The 21,496-nt window shown below is 39.0% G+C and overlaps 1 protein-coding gene across 1 annotated transcript in view; it reads left to right on the top strand.

Moving 5' to 3' along the window:
* The window catches only part of PAPPA (pappalysin 1), a 1,503,354-nt gene extending 1,485,275 nt beyond the window's left edge, over nt 1–18,079 (top strand). Inside the window, exon 23 of the mRNA XM_053695762.1 lies at nt 14,787–18,079. Within this exon, the coding sequence (XP_053551737.1) occupies nt 14,787–14,894 (108 nt within the window). The 3' untranslated portion in view covers nt 14,895–18,079. The remainder of the gene's footprint in view (nt 1–14,786) is intronic.
* The last annotated feature ends 3,417 nt before the right edge of the window (nt 18,080–21,496 follow it).

The following is a 21,496-nucleotide window of genomic DNA, read 5'->3' as shown; positions in this document are numbered from 1 at the left end:
CAAAAGCCAACCCAGACTGCCACTCTAACAGACTCTGCCCCCCCTCTCCCTTTTCTCATCTAGAGCGGCTCTTGCCCACTGGACTTCCCTTCCCCAAACAAAACCATGATACTAACCCCCATTTTACCCCAATTCATTCTGAATAGATAAATTACTCTATGATTTCCACAGTAATTTGGGGACCATTCTTATCCTTTCTAAATCAAAGGTTATAAAAACATAATTTATGCTTACCTGATAAATTTATTTATCTTGTAGTGTATCCAGTCCACGGATCATCCATTACTTGTGGGATATTCTCCTTCCCAACAGGAAGTTGCAAGAGGATCACCCACAGCAGAGCTGCTATACAGCTCCTCCCCTCACTGCCATATCCAGTCATTCGACCGAAACAAGACGAGAAAGGAGAAACCATAGGGTGCAGTGGTGACTGTAGTTTAATTAAAATTTAGACCTGCCTTTTTTGACCTCTCCTCTGTCCAGAGTAAACGACAAACAGGGCAGATGTTTGACGAAAATCTTTAGTAGCCTGTAAGTAAAACTTCAAGGCACGGACTACGTCCAGATTATGCAAAAGACGTTCCTTCTTTGAAGAAGGATTAGGACACAATGATGGAACAACAATCTCTTGATTGATATTCCTGTTAGAAACCACCTTAGGTAAAAACCCAGGTTTGGTACGCAGAACTACCTTGTCTGAATGAAAAATCAGATAAGGAGAATCACAATGTAAGGCAGATAACTCAGACTCTTCGAGCCGAGGAAATAGCCATCAAAAACAGAACTTTCCAAGATAAAAGTTTAATATCAATGGAATGAAGGGGTTCAAACGGAACTCCCTGAAGAACTTTAAGAACCAAGTTTAAGCTCCACAGGGGAGCAACAGTTTTAAACACAGGCTTAATCCTAACCAAAGCCTGACAAAATGCCTGGACGTCTGGAACTTCTGCCAGACACTTGTGCAAAAGAATAGACAGAGCAGAGATCTGTCCTTTTAAAGAACTAGCTGATAAGCCTTTGTCCAAACCCTCTTGGAGAAAGGACAATATCCTAGGAATCCTAACCTTACTCCATGAGTAACTCTTGGATTCACACCAATAAAGATATTTACGCCATATCTTATGGTAGATTTTCCTGGTGACAGGCTTCCGAGCCTGTATTAAGGTATCAATGACTGACTCGGAGAAGCCACGCCTTGATAGAATCAAGCGTTCAATCTCCATGCAGTCAGTCTCAGAGAAATTAGATTTGGATGATTGAAAGGACCTTGTATTAGAAGGTCATGCCTCAGAGGCAGAGTCCATGGTGGAAGAGATGACATGTCCACTAGGTCTGCATACCAGGTCCGATGCTCTCTCCTGTTTGATTTTGGCAATCAGTCGAGGGAGCAGAGGAAACGGTGGAAACACATAGGCCAGGTTGAAGAACCAAGGAGCTGCTAGAGCATCTATCAGCGTTGCTCCCGGGTCCCTGGACCTGGATCCGTAACAAGGAAGCTTGGCGTTCTGGCGAGACGCCATGAGATCCAGTTCTGGTTTGCCCCAACGATGGACCAGTTGAGCAAACACCTCCGGATGGAGTTCCCACTCCCCCAGATGAAAAGTCTGATGACTTAGAAAATCCGCCTCCCAGTTCTCTACGCCTGGTATGTGGATCGCTGACAGGTGGCAAGAGTGAGACTCTGCCCAGCGAATTATCTTTGAGACTTCTAACATCGCTAGGGAACTCCTGGTTCCCCCTTGATGGTTGATGTAAGCCACAGTCGTGATGTTGTCCGACTGAAATCTGATGAACCTCAGTGTTGCTAACTGAGGCCAAGCTAGAAGAGCATTGAATATTGCTCTTAACTCCAGAATATTTATTGGGAGGAGTTTCTCCTCCTGAGTCCACGATCCCTGACCCTTCAGGGAGTTCCAGACTGCGCCCCAACCTAGAAGGCTGGCATCTGTTGTTACAATCGTCCAATCTGGCCTGCGAAAGGTCATACCCTTGGACAGATGGACCCAAGAAAGCCACCAGAGAAGAGAATCTCTGGTCTCTTGATCCAGATTTAGTAGAGGGGACAAATCTGAGTAATCCCCATTCCACTGACTTAGCATGCATAATTGCAGCGGTCTGAGATGCAGGCGCGCAAATGGCACTATGTCCATTGCCGCTACCATTAAGCCGATTACTTCCATGCACTGAGCCACTGACGGGCGTGGAATGGAATGAAGGACACGGCAAGCATTTAGAAGTTTTGATAACCTGGACTCCGTCAGGTAAATTTTCATCTCTACAGAATCTATAAGAGTCCCTAGGAAGGAGACTCTTGTGAGTGGTGATAGAGAACTCTTTTCCACGTTCACTTTCCACCCATGCAACCTCAGAAATGCCAGAACTATCCCTGTATGAGACTTGGCAATTTGAAAGCTTGACGCCTGTATCAGGATGTCGTCTAGATACGGAGCCACCGCTATGCCTCGCGGTCTTAGAACCGCCAGAAGTGAGCCCAGAACCTTTGTAAAAATTCTCGGGGCAGTGGCCAACCCGAAGGGAAGAGCTACAAATTGGTAATGCCTGTCTAGAAAGGCAAACCTTAGGAACCGATGATGATCTTTGTGAATCGGTATGTGAAGGTAGGCATCCTTTAAGTCCACTGTGGTCATGTACTGACCCTCTTGGATCATGGGTAGGATGGTCCGAATAGTTTCCATTTTGAATGATGGAACTCCGAGGAATTTGTTTAAGATCTTTAGATCCAAGATTGGTCTGAAGGTTCCCTCTTTCTTGGGAACCACAAACAGATTTGAATAAAATCCCTGTCCCTGTTCCGTCCGCGGAACTGGATGGATCACTCCCATTACTAGGAGGTCTTGCACACAGCTTAGGAATGCCTCTTTCTTTATCTGGTTTGCTGATAACCTTGAAAGATAAAATTTCTCTTGTGGAGGAGAAGCTTTGAAGTCCAGATGATATCCCTGAGATATGATCTCCAACGCCCAGGGATCCTGAACATCTCTTGCCCACGCCTGGGCGAAGAGAGAAAGTCTGCCCCCCACTAGATCCGTTTCCGGATAGGGGGCCGTTCCTTCATGCTGTCTTGGGGGCAGCAACAGGCTTTCTGGCCTGCTTGCCCTTGTTCCAGGACTGGTTAGGTTTCCAGGCCTGTCTGGAATGAGCAACAGTTCCCTCTTGTTTTGAAGCGGAGGAAGTTGATGCTGCTCCTGCCTTGAAATTTCGAAAGGCATGAAAATTAGACTGTTTGGCCTTTGATTTGGCCCTGTCCTGAGGAAGGGTATGACCCTTGCCTCCAGTAATGTCAGCAATAATTTCCTTCAAGCCAGGCCCGAATAAGGTCTGCCCCTTGAAAGGAATGTTGAGTAATTTAGACTTTGAAGTCACGTCAGCTGACCAGGATTTAAGCCATAGCGCCCTACGCGCCTGGATGGCAAATCCGGAATTCTTAGCCGTTAGTTTAGTCAAATGAACAATGGCATCAGAAACAAATGAGTTAGCTAGCTTAAGTGTTCTAAGCTTGTCAATAATTTCATTCAATGGAGCTGTCTGGATGGTCTCTTCCAGGGCCTCAAACCAGAATGCCGCCGCAGCAGTGACAGGTGCAATGCATGCAAGGGGCTGTAAAATAAAACCTTGTTAAATAAACATTTTCTTAAGGTAACCCTCCAATTTTTTATCCATTGGATCTGAAAAAGCACAACTGTCCTCAACCGGGATAGTGGTACGCTTTGCTAAAGTAGAAACTGCTCCCTCCACCTTAGGGACCGTCTGCCATAAGTCCCGTGTAGTGGCGTCTATTGGAAACATTTTTCTAAATATAGGAGGTGGGGAAAAGGGCACATCCCTCTCCTTGCTAATAATTTCTGTAAGCCTTTTAGGTATAGGAAAAACGTCAGTACACACCGGCACCGCATAGTATCTATCCAGCCTACACAATTTCTCTGGAATTGCAACTGTGTTACAGTCATTCAGAGCAGCTAATACCTCCCCAAGCAATACACGGAGGTTCTCAAGCTTAAATTTAAAATTAGAAATCTCTGAATCAGGTTTCCCGAGTCAGAGATGTCACCCACAGACTGAAGCTCTCCGTCCTCAGGTTCTGCATATTGTGACGCAGTATCAGACATGGCTCTAACAGCATTTGCGTGCTCTGTATGTCTCCTAACCCCAGAGCTATCGCGCTTGCCTCTTAATTCAGGCAATCTAGATAATACCTCTGACAGGGTATTATTCATGATTGCAGCCATGTCCTGCAAGGTAATCGCTATGGGCTTCCCTGATGTAATTGGCGCCATATTAGCGTGCGTCCCCTGAGCGGGAGGCGAAGGGTCTGACACGTGGGGAGAGTTAGTCGGCATAACTTCCCCCTCGACAGAACCCTCTGGTGATAATTCTTTTATAGATAAAGACTGGTCTTTACTGTTTAAGGTGAAATCAATACATTTAGTACACATTCTCCTATGGGGCTCCACCATGGCTTTCAAACATAATGAACAAGTAGGTTCCTCTGTGTCAGACATGTTTAAACAGACTAGCAATGAGACTAGCAAGCTTGGAAAACACTTTAAAACAAGTTTACAAGCAATATAAAAAACGTTACTGCGCCTTTAAGAAACACAAATTTTCCCAAATTTTGAAATAACAGTGCAAAAATGCAGTTACACTAACAAAATTTTTACAGTGTATGTAATAAGTTAGCAGAGCATTGCACCCACTTGCAAATGGATGATTAACCCCTTAATACCAAAAACGGAATAACAAATGACAAAAACGTTTTTTAAACAGTCACAACAACTGCCACAGCTCTACTGTGGCTTTTTACCTCCCTCAATACGACTTTTGAAGCCTTTTGAGCCCTTCAGAGAAGTCCTGGATCATGCAGGAAGAAGCTGGATGTATGTGTCTGTAATTTTTGCTGTGCAAAAAAACGCCAAAATAGGCCCCTCCCACTCATATTACAACAGTGGGAAGCCTCAGGGATCTGTTTCTAGGCAAAATTCAAGCCAGCCATGTGGAAAAAACTAGGCCACAATAAGTTTTATCACCAAACATATGTAAAAAACGATTAAACATGCTAGCAAACGTTTTAAAATACACTTTTATAAGAGTATGTATCTCTATTAATAAGCCTGATACCAGTCGCTATCACTGCATTTAAGGCTTTACTTACATTACTTCGGTATCAGCAGCATTTTCTAGCAAATTCCATCCCTAGAAAAATATTTTAACTGCACATACCTTATTGCAGGAAAACCTGCACGCTATTCCCCCTCTGAAGTTACCTCACTCCTCAGAATATGTGAGAACAGCAAAGGATCTTAGTTACTTCTGCTAAGATCATAGAAAACGCAGGCAGATTCTTCTTCTAAATACTGCCTGAGATAAACAGTACACTCTGGTACCATTTAAAAATAACAAACTTTTGATTGAAGAAATAAACTAAGTATAAAACACCACAGTCCTCTTACGACCTCCATCTTAGTTGAGAGTTGCAAGAGAATGACTTGATATGGCAGTGAGGGGAGGAGCTATATAGCAGCTCTGCTGTGGGTGATCCTCTTGCAACTTTCTGTTGGGAAGGAGAATATCCCACAAGTAATGGATGATCCGTGGACTGGATACACTTAACAAGAGAAAAGAGGTCTCATTATTATATGTCCCAGTTACCCATCTCTGCCAAACACAAGTCTTTTATTTTTACTCTTAACCCCATATCTCATAAATCGTATGATCTACATCTCAGACATACCTTTATAACCTTTGCCAGAAATTATACTCTCATTGTTAAAGTTATTTTGTATGGTTAAAGCTCTTATTTGCATGTACATAGTATAGCTTTGGTTTAGACATGGTAATTATAACGGTAATACTGATACCTTAATGTTTCAGACCAAGACTATTTTCTATATGAGAATTGTAAAGATGTTCTTTTCAAGTCTGATCTGTATCTGGACATATTTTCTGCTCTGTTGTTACTGTTCATTACCTCAATAAAAAAAATATTAAAAAATAAATAAAAAAATAGCATAACATAAGTCCCAACCAGAACTAATAGTATATGTTATCAGCCACAGAGTAAACGTCCCATAACCAGACAGGGAAGATTAACCCCTTAGTCTTCACACATATGATAAGTGCCTGCACACTGCTTAAGTAAATCCTATATAAAGGATTAAATATGTCCCAAACAAATACAGCAGAAAAAATCTTCTCAAGTGCAAGTCTCCAAGACCTAGAAAACAAAAGCACTTACCTGCAAATCCAGCTGTCAGCCCGGAAGACAGCTTACAAGGCGTGAAAGGACACATACTCTTATCAGAGACCTGTAGAAAAAGAACAGAGTAACCAACTCTGAATTTCTATTACTAGGGCAGCAAATCTGTTAGAAAACTGAGCAAGGACCACCACTTTCTAACTGCTTAAAAGCCACCACTACTCTTACTCAAGAAATTGATGTGGTCACAGCTAAACCCACATCCTTGCTTGCAAGGAAAGGTACCCAAAAAAGGAATACAATCTTCAGACTCCAAACTTCACTTCCTTTGCTGGTGTGCTTGTTGCCGTCTCCTGCTGGCCAGGAGTGATTTTTTCCCTAGTAATTGGAATGATGTTGTGGACTCGCCATGTCTTAGGAAAGAGATATATATATTTTTTTTTTTTTCTTTTTCAAAGTGCTTTAAACTGCTGATATAAGGTGTATAGTGTACACATATATGTTCCCAGGCTATGCAAAATGTTTTTATATGTTCATACTTGCCTCACAGAACCTTCATCCACTGTGCTTACATCAGCAACTTGCTTCCAGTGGATGAGCCCATCCTGGGCAGTGTGAGCACAATGTCAAGGATATAAATCAGTAACAGCATCTACAACCCAGGGGATTAGTGGACGAATACACACTTCACCTGGGGAGGGGCTGTTGATCCACAGAAAAAAACTTGTTTGGTGAACTAATCCACATTTCACCAGGGAAGCCTGTGCCATTTCTGAATGAGAAAAGACATTTCACTGCCTGGCTGATAACTACTTGTCTACCCCTCTGACCCACAGTCTAGTCCAAAATAAACTTTCATGATTCAGATAGGGAATGTAATTTTAAACAATTTTCCAATTTACTTCTATCACCAATTTTGCTTTGTTCTATTGGTATTCTTAGTTTAAAGCTAAATCTAGTAAATGCATATGCTAATTTCTAAGTTCTTGAAGGTCGCATCTTAGCTCAGGGCATTTTGAAAGTTTTTCACCACTAGAGGGTGTTAGTTCATGTGTTTCATATAGATAACACTGTGCTCATGCACATGGAGTTCCTAGGAGCCTGCACTGATTGTCTAAAATGCAAGTCTGTCAAAAGAACTGAAATAAGGGGTCAGTCTGCAGAGGCTTAGATATAAGGTAATCACAGAGGTAACAAGTGTATTAATATAACTGAGATAAGGAGCAGTCTGCAGAGGCTTAGATACAGGGTAATCACAGAGGTAAAACGTGTATTATAACAGTGTTGGTTATGCAAAACTAGGGAATGAGTAATAAAGGGATTATCTATCTTTTAAAACAAATATTCTGGTGTAGACTGTCATATAATACAACATTGGATCATTTTTATATGACTTATTTAATTTGACTGAGTATGTATTTATATATTTAATATTAGATATGTGTATAATTGTATATCTGATAATATATAATACACATATATATTTATTGTATGCTTCCATAGAGTTTCCTATTTATGGTATATCTTAAGGTATGTATTTGGAGAGCTATTTTGATACTTGGTGGTTAAGGGATATAATAATAGTTTTATTATATATTATATTAATTAATTGTTCAAGATATATTAAAGGGACAATGAACCCAAAAAAACATAATTTATGTAAGAACTTACCTGATAAATTCATTTCTTTCATATTGGCAAGAGTCCATGAGCTAGTGATGTATGGGATATATAATCCTACCAGGAGGGGCAAAGTTTCAAAAACCTCAAAATGCCTATAAATACACCCCTCACCACACCCAAAATTCAGTTTAACGAATAGCCAACTAGTGGGGTGATAAAGGAGTAAAAAGCATCAACAAAGGAATTTGGAAATAATTGTGCTTTATACAAAAAAATCATAACCACCATAAAAAAGGGGGTGGGCCTCGTGGACTCTTGCCAATATAAAAGAAATTAATTTATCAGGTAAGTTCTTACATAAATTATGTTTTCTTTCATGTAATTGGCAAGAGTCCATGAGCTAGTGGTGTATCGGATAGCAATACCCAAGATGTGGAACTCCACGCAAGAGTCACTAGAGAGGGAGGGATAAAAATAAAAACAGCCATTTCCCGCTGAAAAAATTAATCCACAACCCAAAATATAAGTTAATTCTCATAAATGTGAGGAAAAAACTTAAAAATCAAACTGAAACAGCTGCCTGAAGAACTTTTCTACCAAAAACTCCTTCCGAAGAAGCAAATACATCAAAATGGTAGAATTTAGTAAATGTATGCAAAGAAGACCAAGTAGCAGCTTCTGACCAACTGAAGCTTCATTCTTAAAAGCCCAGGAAGTGGAAACTGATCTAGTAGAATGAGCTGTAATTCTCTGAGGCGGGGCTTGACCCGACTCCAAATAGGCTTGATGAATCAAAAGTTTAAACCATGAGGCCAAAGAAACGGCAGAAGCCTTCTGACCTTTCCTGGAACCAGAAAAGATAAAAAATAGACTAGAAGTCTTCCTGAAATCTTTAGTAGCTTCAAAATAATATTTCAAACCTCTTACCACATCCAAAGAATGTAAAGATTTCTCCAAAGAATTCTTATGATTAGGACACAAGGAAGGAACAACAAATTTCTCTATTAATGTTGATATCATTTACAACCTTAGGTAAGAATTTAAATGAAGTCCGCAAAACTGCCTTATCCTGATGAAAAATAAGAAAAGGAGATTCATAAGAGAGAGCAGATAATTCAGAAACTCTTCTAGCAGAAGAGATGGCCAAAAGAAACAACACTTTCCAAGAAAGTAGTTTAATGTCTAAAGAATGCATAGGCTCAAACAGAGGAGCCTGTAAAGCCTTCAAAACTAAATTAAAACTCCAAGGAGGAGATATTGATTTAATAACAGGCTTGATACGAACCAAAGCCTGCACAAAACAATGAATATCAGGAAGTTTAGCAATCTTTCTGTGAAATAAAACAGAAAGAGCAAAGATTTGTCCTTTCAAGGAATTTGCAGACAAACCTTTATCCAAACCATCCTGAAGAAACTGTAAAATTCTAGGAATTCTAAAAGAATGTCAAGAGAATTTATGAGAACACCATGAAATGTAAGTCTTCCAAACTCGATAATAAATCTTTATAGAAACAGATTTACAAGCCTGCAACAAAGTATTAATCACTGAGTCAGAGAAACCTCTATGACTAAGCACTAAGCATTCAATTTTCATACCTTCAAATTTAATGATTTGAGATCCTGATGGAAAAACGGACCTTGAGATAGAAGGTCTGGCCTTAATGGAAGTGGCCAAGGTTGGCAACTTGACATCCGAACAAGATCTGCATACCAAAACCTGCCATGCTGGAGCCACCAGCAGCACAAACGATTGCTCCATGATGATTTTGGAGATCACTTTTGAAAGAAGAAGTAGAGGCGGGAAAATATAAGCAGGTTGATAACACCAAGGAAGTGTCAATGCATCCACTTCTTCGGACAGGTACCTGGAAAGTTTTTTGTTTAGATGAGATGCCATCAGATCTATTTCTGGAAGCCCCACATCTGAACAACTTGAGAAAACACATCTGGGTGGAGAGACCATTCTCCCGGATGTAAAGTCTGACGACTGAGGTAATCCACTTCCCAATTGTCTATACCTGGGATATGAACCGCAGAAAATAGACAGGAGCTGGATTCCGCCCAAACAAGTATCCAAGATACTTATTTAATAGCTTGAGGACTGTGAGTCCCACCCTGATGATTGACATATGCCACAGTTGTGATATTGTCTGTCTGAAAACAAATTAATGGTTCGCTCTTCAACAGAGGCCAGAACTGAAGAGCCCTGAGAATTGCACAGAGTTCCAAAATATTGATTGATAATCTCGCCTCTTGAGATTTCCAAACCCCTTGTGCTGTCCCAGATCCAGAAACAGCTCCCCAACCTGAAAGACTTGCATCTGTTGTGATCACAGTCCAGGTTGGATGAACGAAAGAGGCCCCTAGAATTATAAGATTGTGATCTAACCACCAAGTCAGAGAAAGTTGAACATTGGGATTTAAGGATATTAATTGTGATATCCTTGTATAATCCATGCACCATTGGTTCAGCATACAAAGATGGAGAGGTCTCATATGAAAACAAGCAAAGGGGATCGTGTCCGATGCTGCAGTCATGAGACCTAAAACTTTCATGCACATAGCTACTGAAGGGAATGACTGAGACTGAAGGTTCCGACAGGCTGCAACCAATTTCAAACGTCTCTTGTCTGTTAGAGACAAAGTCATGGACACTGAATCTATCTGGAAACCTAAAAAGGTTACCTTTGTCTGAGGAATCAAATAACTTTTTGGTAAATTGATCCTCCAACCATGTCTTCGAAGAAACAAGTTGATTCGTGTGAGATTCTGCAGAACGTAAAGACTGAGCGAGTACCAAGATATTGTCCAAATAAGGAAACACTGCAATACCCTGCTCTCTGATTACAGAAAGTAGGGCACCGAGAACCTTTGAAAAGATTCTTGGAGCTGTCGCTAGATCAAAAGGAAGAGCAGCAAATTGGTAATGCTTGTCTAGAAAAGAGAATCTCAGAAACTGATAGTGATCTGAATAAATCGGAATATGAAAATATGCATCCTGTAAGTCTATAGTGGACATGTAATGCCCTTGCTGAACAAAAGGCAGAATGGTCCTTATAGTCACCATTTTGAAAGTTGGTACTCTTACATATTGATTCAAAATCTTTAGATCCAAAACTGGACTGAATTAATTTTCTTTCTTTGGGACAATGAATAGATTTGAATAAAACCCCAGACCCTGTTCCTAAAACGGAACTGGCATGATTACCCCTGAGAACTCCAGGTCTCTGAATCCTATTCTGTGCCCCTTAGAGACAATACTCTGAATCCAATGATTTTGAACCGAATTGATCCAAACATCTTTGAAAAAATTTAATCTGCCCCCTACCAGCAGAGCTGGAATGAGGGCTGCACCTTCATGTGGACTTGGGGGCTGGCTTTGATCTCTTAAATGGCTTGGATTTATTCCAATTTGAAGAAGGCTTCCAATTGGAAACAGATTTCTTGGGGGAAGGATTAGGTTTCTGTTCCTTATTTTGTCAAAAGGAACGAAAAAGGTTAGAAGGTTTAGATTTACCCTTAGGTCTTTTATCCTGAGGCAAAAAAACTCCCTTCCCCCCAGTGACTGTTGAAATTATTTAATCCAACTGAGAACCAAATAATTTATTACCTTGGAAAGAAAGAGATAGCAATCTGGACTTAGAAGTCATATCAGCATTCCAAGATTTGAGCCACACAGCTCTTCTAGCTAAAATAGCTACAGACATAGGCCTCTAGTTATCAAGCCGTCAACGGCAAATACGCTGGAATTTGTAGCGAGGCGGATTCGCCTTCGTTATCAACCCCTACTGCCCGGCAAAAGTAGAATCTAGTGACGTAAGCTTCGATCCGCCGGACTCAGTCCGAAACAGATCGATGCTTACGTCACTACAGATTTTCCGAACGCAAGTTTGGCACAATCTGACTACTTTTGGTAGTTATCAAACTACTACCAGGTACGCTCGCCACTATTCTGGGCCAGCGTACCTGGATTTCAATCAGCCGCCCTGGAGGCGGCGGATCCCATAGGAATTAATGGGAGTCTGACCATAGCGAAAGCTCATGTTCGCTGCTGCCCGATATCCCATTGATTCCTATGGGAGCTGTCTACACCTAACACCCTAACATGTACCCCGAGTCTAAACACCCCTAATCTGCCCCCCCCTACACCGCCACAACTAAATAAAATTATTAACCCCTAAACCGCCACTCCCGGACCCCGCCGCAACTATAATACGCATGTTAATATTTTTTTTTCTTCTGTAATTTAGTGTTTGTTTTTTTTGTAATTTAGTGTTTGTTTTTTTTGTAATTTAGTTTAGTTTATTTAATTGTAGGTATTTGTAGCTAATTTATTTAATTAATTTAATGGTAGTGTTAGGTTTAATTATAACTTAGGTTAGGATTTATTTTACAGGTAATTTTGTATTTCTTTTAACTAGGTAGCTAGTAAATAGTTATTAACTATTTTATAGCTATTGTACCTAGTTAAAATAAATACCAAGTTACCTGTAAATTAAAAATAAATCCTAAAATAGCTACAGTGTAATTATATATTACATTGTAGCTATCTTATGGTTTATTTTACAGGTAAGTATTTAGTTTTAAATAGGATTCATTTATTTAATAAGAGTACTATTATTTAGATTGATTTAATTAATATTTAAGTTAAGAGGGTGTTAGGGTTAGTGTTAGACTTAGTTTTATGGGTTAATATTTTTATTATAGTGGCGGCGGTGGTGTAGGGGGGGCAGGATAGTGGTTAATAAATTTATTATAGGTGGCGGCGGTATAGGGGGGGGCAGGATAGGGGTTAATAGGTATTATGTAGGTGGTGGCGGGGTCCGGGAGCGGCGGTTTAGGGGTTAACATATTTATTATAGTTGCGGTGGGGTCCGGGAGCGGCGGTTTAGGGGTTAACATATTTTTTATAGTTGCGGCGGGGTCCATTTTAAATAAATAAGAGGATTTGTCAGTGTCAATATCTGAGGCAGGATCTTCTGAATCAGATAGATCCTCACCAGAGGAGGATAATTCAGTATGTTGCTGGTCAATTGAAATCCCATCAACCTTATGAGAAGTTTTTAAAAGACCTTTTTACGTTTATTAGAAGTCAGGATGGCAGACAAAGCCTTCTGAATAGAATCAGAAATAAATTATTTTAAATTTACAGGTATATCTTGTACATTAGATGTTGAGGGAATAGCAACAGGTAATGAACTACTACTGATGGATACATTCTCTGCATGTAAAAGTTTATCATGACAACTATTACAAACCACAGCTGGAGGTATAACCTCCACAAGTTTACAACAAATGCACTTAGCTTTGGTAGAACTGTTATCAGGCCGCAGGGTTCCAACAGTGATTTCTGAGACAGGATCAGATTGAGACATCTTGCAAATGTAAGAGAAAAAAACAACATATAAAGCAAAATTATCAATTTCCTTCTATGGCAGTTTCAGGAATGGGAAAAGATGCAAACAGCATAACCCTCTGACATAGAAAAAAAGCAAGAGGCAAATAGGAATGGGGTCTTAAATAATGAAAATATTTGGCGGCAAGTATGATGCACAACAAACAGAAAAATATTTTTTGCCGCCAAAAACGTCCAGAAACAACACACTCACGTCATAGATGACGCAACCTTGTAAGCAACGTTCTATTTTACTCCTATTATCATTTTTTTCATTCTCTTGCTACATTAGATATCTGAATAAACATGTAATTTATTCTGAACATAGTTTGTCATAAATATAGTTATTACATATCTAAGTCACTTATATATGTAACATGTCAGGAATAATATATATATATATATATATATATATATAATCTAGAATATATATATATATATATACACACACATATATATATATATATACACAGCACTGAGTATATTAACTATATGAATGTTACAGACACAAGTTAAACTTTAAAATCTCAATTTTTATATGGATTTCATCTCATACAAGATTAAAGATACTTCCTCTGCTATATTCAACACAGACGTAAAGCCTGTGTATTTGTTTTGTACTTTGAGATGTCTTGACAATGTGTGTATCTCATTAGCAGGCAGTATGAGTCAAAAGTCTGATTTTAGGACTTACATCAGAAGTTTTATTGCATATATGAAATATTAATCTATATAGTGTGTGTGTGTGTGTGTATATATATATATATATATATATATATATATATATATATATATATATATATATATATATATATATATATATATATAGTGTTACGATCAACCCCAAGTAAGGAAGAAACAGACGCTTCACTCTCCGGTCTTTTTGTTTTAATTTTTAATCCTCACAAAAATGTATCACAGCATTCCCAAACGTTTTGACACCAATTGGTGTCTTTTTCAATGGGTGTTTGCCAAAATTCTTTGTGGACAAAGGATTGCAGTACTAGGTCATGAAGGCAAGTAGGAGATATGTTGTTTAGAAGTGTCTTATTTTGGTAGTTTTAGCTGGGTAATATGTTTATTTAATACCCTCTAATGGAAATATGAATGAGAGGAGTTGTTTAGGTGTTGATAGCAAGGGAACTTAGTAGTAACTTCTGCTAATGTAGGTTGTAAATGTGTAGTTAAAAAGCTTTTTTATTGACATTAAACAGAGGGATGGCTATTTGTAAGAAACAAATTAAAGCAGGACTTGACAAATACAGGTCACCATGGCAACTAAAAGCAACATGTTAGCACCTCAATACATTTGTAAAGGAACCACAATGGTGTATTATCTTTGAGGTTTGGTTTTAGAGAGAAAATAGTAAACAACTGACAAATATGTTGGCACTTGTATTGTGCTAAATCAGGCTTTATGGGCTTTTGCAGCATTCTTAGCACAACAGTAATAGGTATGATACAATCATTTATTACGAGTCAATATTTGAGATAAGAGGCTAATGACTAAATTATAATCAATTGAATTGTCCCTTTTTTGTGTTCTCTCCTTAGGTAATACCCTTTCCTACAAACTGTGATCTTAATGGGGAGTGTTCATGCCGAGACCCTAATGCCCCAGAAAACAGTCAACGGAATAATCACCACCTTAAACTCGGATAGCATTACACAGGGACAGAGAACCATAAACTAAAGGCAGACTGGAAGACCAACCACATTCCTTTTGGTATTATGTTATCATTAGCTGCTCAACCGTATGGCATTAATCCACCAGACATGAAATAGTCTAACCCCTCTGTACCCATGAGGGAATTCAGACTGAGATAATTACAATGATCTAAATGCCACAAGGAACAAATGTCTAAACTAACAAAAAGCAAAACCATGTGTGTTGTTCTGTGGTATGGCAAGATGAAGACAAAACGAAAGCCATAAACGCATACTATACAGCTAAAAGATTGTGGATATTTCAGTTCTTTGCTTCTCTCACAGATGCTCGCAACTAATTTAAAAGACTCCCAATACAAGGCATTAAACTGAAGCCACACCCTCATGCTATTGAACTGTTGGAGAAAGATTGAAAGGAAGACGTGAAAACCAAGTGTGCCATATTTAATTCGGAGACTGCTCTTGGTCCTTAGTTCTGGTGTTGTGTAATCTTGAATTAAACCCCAATCTTAGTTGCATGAGCATAACTGTTGCTGCTATTCCTGCTGCTAAAAGTCCCATAAGCCATCTTCCAACCAGTGTCAGAACAGGGTGAAGTCAGCACCAAACAACCAGTCTGCCTTAAAGCTTGTCCTCTGCCTTGTACACCCTCAGGCTTTGTCTTTTACCATCAAGTCATAAGGTCATCATATCAGTACCCCATAAGGTATGTGCTTGCACATATTCAGTCTGGCATATAGAGATAAAATCATCATTCCAGTCTAACGCATACATTTATAGACACTAAAGTAGCTCTTAACTCCTAGAGTCTCCTATCTACATAAAGTTGTTCAGTACTATGTGTTCTTAAGATGATCTGCTTTTAAAGCAGTATTATAATATTTTGCCAGTATTATATTACAAAGATAGACCAAACATTCAAAGCTCCCAAGAAGTATTATTTAATGTTTCTTCCTTCCCCACCGGAAGGAAAAAAAAATAAATACATTTAAAAAAAAAAATAATAATAAATAAATCTAGGCAATGTTGGCTGACCCCTGATAATGTCATACTTAATCTTAATTAATGCTGGACCAAATTGTATTTAAATGTTACCTCAGGGAGATGTGCAGCTAATTCAAACCAATCTTATGAACCATTGCACATGTATATATGTTTGTGTACACACATTTTAAACCTGTTTAGGACATTGTCCCTACCCAGTTCCTATCTACACTATGATATAGTAAGCTGCCAATATACATACATTCACTTGCATCCTTCTAAATATTATTCATTTACAAATTACCCACACCATTGCAAAAAAATAACTAAACGCAACTGATGTGATGGCAATACTCACTGAAATGCTTACTTAAGGTCTGGGCATCAATTATTACCCAAAGTGACCATTTTTTGTTCCTTGGGATCTAAATAACTGAGTTCTTGTACTACAAGGATTGTGTTAATAGCATAAAAAAGATAACTTCAGCTCCACAATCCCATGAGAATTAGGGCATTCCTGAGGGTGTTTTGGGGCCAGGTTTCAGCTACCTCCCTTCTGGTTTCAATTTCACTGGCTTGTAAACTGACAACTTGTTTTAGGTTTTTTCCTGTGTTGCATAAAATTGTAGTTTGGAAAACAAACTTTTTTTTTTTTTTTTTGCTGCATCTAAATTGAGTGACAAGGAAATTTTTTACTTAAAAGCTGCATAATCCCATGTGGAGGAAAAAGCAAAATTTATGTTTTATTTTATTCTTAAAGGGACATCATATATTATTAGTCACAAATCGAGAAATTTGAGCTGTTTGTGTTAAATCTGGCCACAAGGAACTTGCTTAAAGCACGTTGGCATCTGTCATGCATTATTAGCATTTTGCCTTGAGGATGAAATATTTCTTACATCATCAAATCCTTCACCATGTTTGTGTTTAATACTTAGTAAAACAGACTGCCTCCTTGCAGATTTTTATCTAATCAGTATTCCACTGAACTTAGTATCTGATGACAGCCATAAATGTCAGCCTCTAGAAAGCTGCTAAATCCTTAAACAAGTAAAATTCCAGGCAGATCACTGTGAATATAAGGATTCCAAATCACTCATCTACATTCTGGGGTTCAACAAAAAAGTAAAGTTGTATGGATGAAGAAAGAATATTCATTTTTACAATAAATGAAAAGTGGAATGGTTGAGCACATAGACCTTTGTGATATATTGGTGTAATAGCTCACAATTTAGATCTACCAACCTTTCACCTGACAGATTATCAGAGGAAGGGGTTAAACCCAGAAGGTACAGGTGGAACATAGCATCAGAGAAAAGGGACATAACATGCCTCATTCCACAATGAATCCCTAATATAGTTGTGTGTTGTTCTACTTTACACCAGCAGTCATTGGGAATTGTAATATATTTACTGCATTGTGTGACCTCTGTTAATATCTGTCTGCAACAAAGGCAAAAAAATGATGTGTTTGTGTTATTTATCCAAGCGCCCTGTGCATTACATTTGTGTATTTTACTTATAAAAACTGTGATCTCAAGAGAAAGGTATTCATATTACAAAAACTGTTCTTCCTTATTTATATGTATTGTAAAGGAACTTGTTTTTATTGATATTTTGGTCAAGAACACATGACAATGTCTTTATTTGTAACCTACTGTAATTCTAGCCACCTCCCTTCAGCCTCCTTCACATCATTCATTCAATCACCCAAACCAACCTTTACTACCTCCATAAAGTGTTCTGGTCTTTCTTTCATGTGTTTCTAGCTGTCTCCTACAAATCACTTCATCTCTTCCATATTATTGCCAGTTTCATTTCCGTTGTCACCCCCGGCCTTACCTACTACCAGTGCTTACAATTTATACTCTCACCTTTTGTACACAGTCTCTCTTGCCAGTCTCCTCCATTCTCCTTTACCTCCTCTCAAATCTTCCAGTTCCCTGTATTTCCATCCTTTCCACTACTCTTGTTACCAAATGTTGTCTCAACCTCCTCCTACACCTCATGCCTGTATTTGTGCTGCTCGCAAATTGTTGTCTTTGAAGATTTTTTGTTATAAGAAAAAAAAAATCTAATTTAAAGTCTTCAAGCAATATATAAAGATGTAAATAGTAGAGCTTATTTATTATGACTGTAATACTTTTTAATTTATATTTACACAATGTTCATTTAAATTATTATTTTCCCCTTCATACCGTTTCAGTTTTTTGTTCTGAGTTGATGGGATTTATTTTGCTTCTGAAATATAACTGTTGAATTTCACTATAAATATGTATTCAAATTTAAAGAAAGTATAGGAAACTTTTATTGCCTTGTGTTAAGGATTTATGTAGTTTGCAATCCTATATATTATAAAATATATTACATTGTATATTAACAGAAATGACATTGTTATTGTGTATCTATTTTTTATAAATTGTTTACTATTTTGCAAATCTCAGGAAAGGTTGGGGTCAGCAAACAAAATGTTAATGTAAGTTCTCATATTCCACACTCTCTCACTGTTACTAAATACACTTACTTACACTGACTACATAGTTCTGACAAGTATAACCCTGGTCTCTTGACATCTTGTGAATTATTTCACAATTACTCAAATTAGTTCAATTGGGTTTCAAAATATTAAATAGCAGTAAGAAAGTCACCATGCTTTTAAGCCTTGTAGTAGACTCACAGTGAACGGCTTTAAACTTACTGTATATGTGTAGATGTGGAATTAAATGAAATGGAAACAGTGCAAGTGTTAAATTAAAATACAAGATATGTTAAATAATGGAGAAATACAGAAAAGATGATATAGTCAAGGGATCGGGACATGGATGCAACAAACATGCAGTACAATTTGTGGCAAAATAGCAATCACATCATCCGTTCTGGAGAACACATTGTAATATAACTAGGTACATATTAACAGAGATGAGGGAAATGTAGGAGATATGTTCGCTTACATCTGTTTTACAGAAAGGGTACTGCTTATGAAGATTAGACTTAGGGAGGTGGCTGATTTTTAAGATAAAAACAAAATTTCTGCTTACCTGATAAATTACTTTCATGATGGTGAGAGTCCATGGAAATATGTAAATCAGATTGAATGACCAAGGAACCACTAGCACATCTCTTAGGTTGATATTTAGGTCTCAATATTGGGGTAGCTTGTAATTTAAGCGAGAGGACATTAGGTCTATGTCTAGCCTTACCCAACAATTCACAATCTGGTTGAATATATCCTCATTTAAGGGCAATTTGCAAGGGTGGAGGTACTGACGACTAAGGAATCCAGCTTCCCAATTTTACACACCTGGACTGTGAATTGCTGAAATCATTCAATGAGGGCTTCCTCTTTCATTGCTAAGATGCTTCAAGGACCGCCTTGATGATTGATGTAAGCCACTGCTGTGACATTGTCTGACTGAAACCTGAGAAAACATAATTTATGCTTACCTGATAAATTCCTTTCTTCTGTAGTGTGATCAGTCCACGGGTCATCATTACTTCTGGGATATTACTCCTCCCCAACAGGAAGTGCAAGAGGATTCACCCAGCAGAGCTGCATATAGCTCCTCCCCTCTACGTCACTCCCAGTCATTCGACCAAGGACCAACGAGAAAGGAAAAGCCAAGGGTGAAGTGGTGACTGGAGTATAAATTAAAAAATATTTACCTGCCTTAAAAACAGGGCGGGCCGTGAACTGATCACACTACAGAAGAAAGGAATTTATCAGGTAAGCATAAATTATGTTTTCTTCTGTTAAGTGTGATCAGTCCACGGGTCATCATTACTTCTGGGATACCAATACCAAAGCAAAAGTACACGGATGACGGGAGGGATAGGCAGGCTCTTTATACAGAAGGAACCACTGCCTGAAGAACCTTTCTCCCAAAAATAGCCTCCGATGAAGCAAAAGTGTCAAATTTGTAAAATTTGGAAAAAGTATGAAGCGAAGACCAAGTTGCAGCCTTGCAAATCTGTTCAACAGAGGCCTCATTCTTGAAGGCCCAAGTGGAAGCCACAGCTCTAGTAGAATGAGCTGTAATTCTTTCAGGAGGCTGCTGTCCAGCAGTCTCATAAGCTAAACGAATTATGCTACGAAGCCAAAAAGACAGAGAGGTAGCGGAAGCTTTTTGACCTCTCCTCTGCCCAGAGTAAATGACAAACAGAGAAGACGTTTGTCGAAATTCCTTAGTTGCCTGTAAGTAAAATTTTAGAGCACGGACTACATCCAGGTTGTGCAGTAGACGTTCCTTCTTTGAAGAAGGATTTGGGCATAAAGAAGGAACAACAATCTCTTGATTGATATTCCTGTTAGTAACTACCTTAGGTAAGAACCCAGGTTTAGTATGCAGGACTACCTTATCCGAATGAAAAATCAAATAAGGAGAATCACAATGTAAGGCTGATAATTCAGAGACTCTTCGAGCCGAGGAAATAGCCATTAAAAATAGAACTTTCCAAGATAACAACTTTATATCAATGGAATGAAGGGGTTCAAACGGAACGCCCTGTAAAACATTAAGAACAAGGTTTAAACTCCATGGTGGAGCAACAGTTTTAAACACAGGCTTAATCCTGGCCAAAGCCTGACAAAAAGCCTGAACGTCAGGAACTTCTGACAGACGTTTGTGTAACAGAATGGACAGAGCTGAGATCTGTCCCTTTAATGAACTAGCAGATAAACCCTTTTCTAAACCTTCTTGTAGAAAAGACAATATCCTAGGAATCCTAACCTTACTCCAAGAGTAACCTTTGGATTCACACCAATATAGGTATTTACGCCATATCTTATGGTAAATCTTTCTGGTAACAGGCTTCCTAGCCTGTATTAAGGTATCAATAACTGACTCAGAAAACCCACGTCTTGATAAAATCAAACGTTCAATTTCCAAGCAGTCAGCTTCAGAGAAGTTAGATTTTGATGTTTGAAGGGACCCTGTATCAGAAGGTCCTGTTTCAGAGGTAGAGACCAAGGTGGACAGGATGACATGTCCACCAGGTCTGCATACCAAGTCCTGCGTGGCCACGCAGGTGCTATTAGAGTCACTGATGCTCTCTCTTGTTTGATTCTGGCAATCAATCAAGGAAGCAACGGGAAGGGTGGAAACACGTAAGCCATCCTGAAGTCCCAAGGTGCTGTCAGAGCATCTATCAGGACTGCTCCTGGATCCCTGGATCTGGACCCGTAACGAGGAAGCTTGGCGTTCTGTCGAGACGCCATGAGATCTATCTCTGGTTTGCCCCAACGTCGAAGTATTTGGGCAAAGACCTCCGGATGAAGTTCCCACTCCCCCGGATGAAAAGTCTGACGACTTAAGAAATCCGCCTCCCAGTTCTCCACTCCCGGGATGTGGATTGCTGACAGGTGGCAAGAGTGAGACTCTGCCCAGCGAATTATCTTTGATACTTCCATCATAGCTAGGGAGCTTCTTGTCCCTCCCTGATGGTTGATGTAAGCTACAGTCGTGATGTTGTCCGACTGAAACCTGATGAACCCCCGAGTTGTCAACTGGGGCCAAGCCAGGAGGGCATTGAGAACTGCTCTCAATTCCAGAATGTTTATTGGCAGGAGACTCTCCTCCTGACTCCATTGTCCCTGAGCCTTCAGAGAATTCCAG

The sequence above is a fragment of the Bombina bombina genome, chromosome 12 (genome assembly GCF_027579735.1).
Source record: "Bombina bombina isolate aBomBom1 chromosome 12, aBomBom1.pri, whole genome shotgun sequence".
In the NCBI taxonomy this organism is placed as follows: Eukaryota; Metazoa; Chordata; class Amphibia; order Anura; family Bombinatoridae; genus Bombina; species Bombina bombina.
This window is presented reverse-complemented; position numbering and strand designations above follow the sequence as displayed.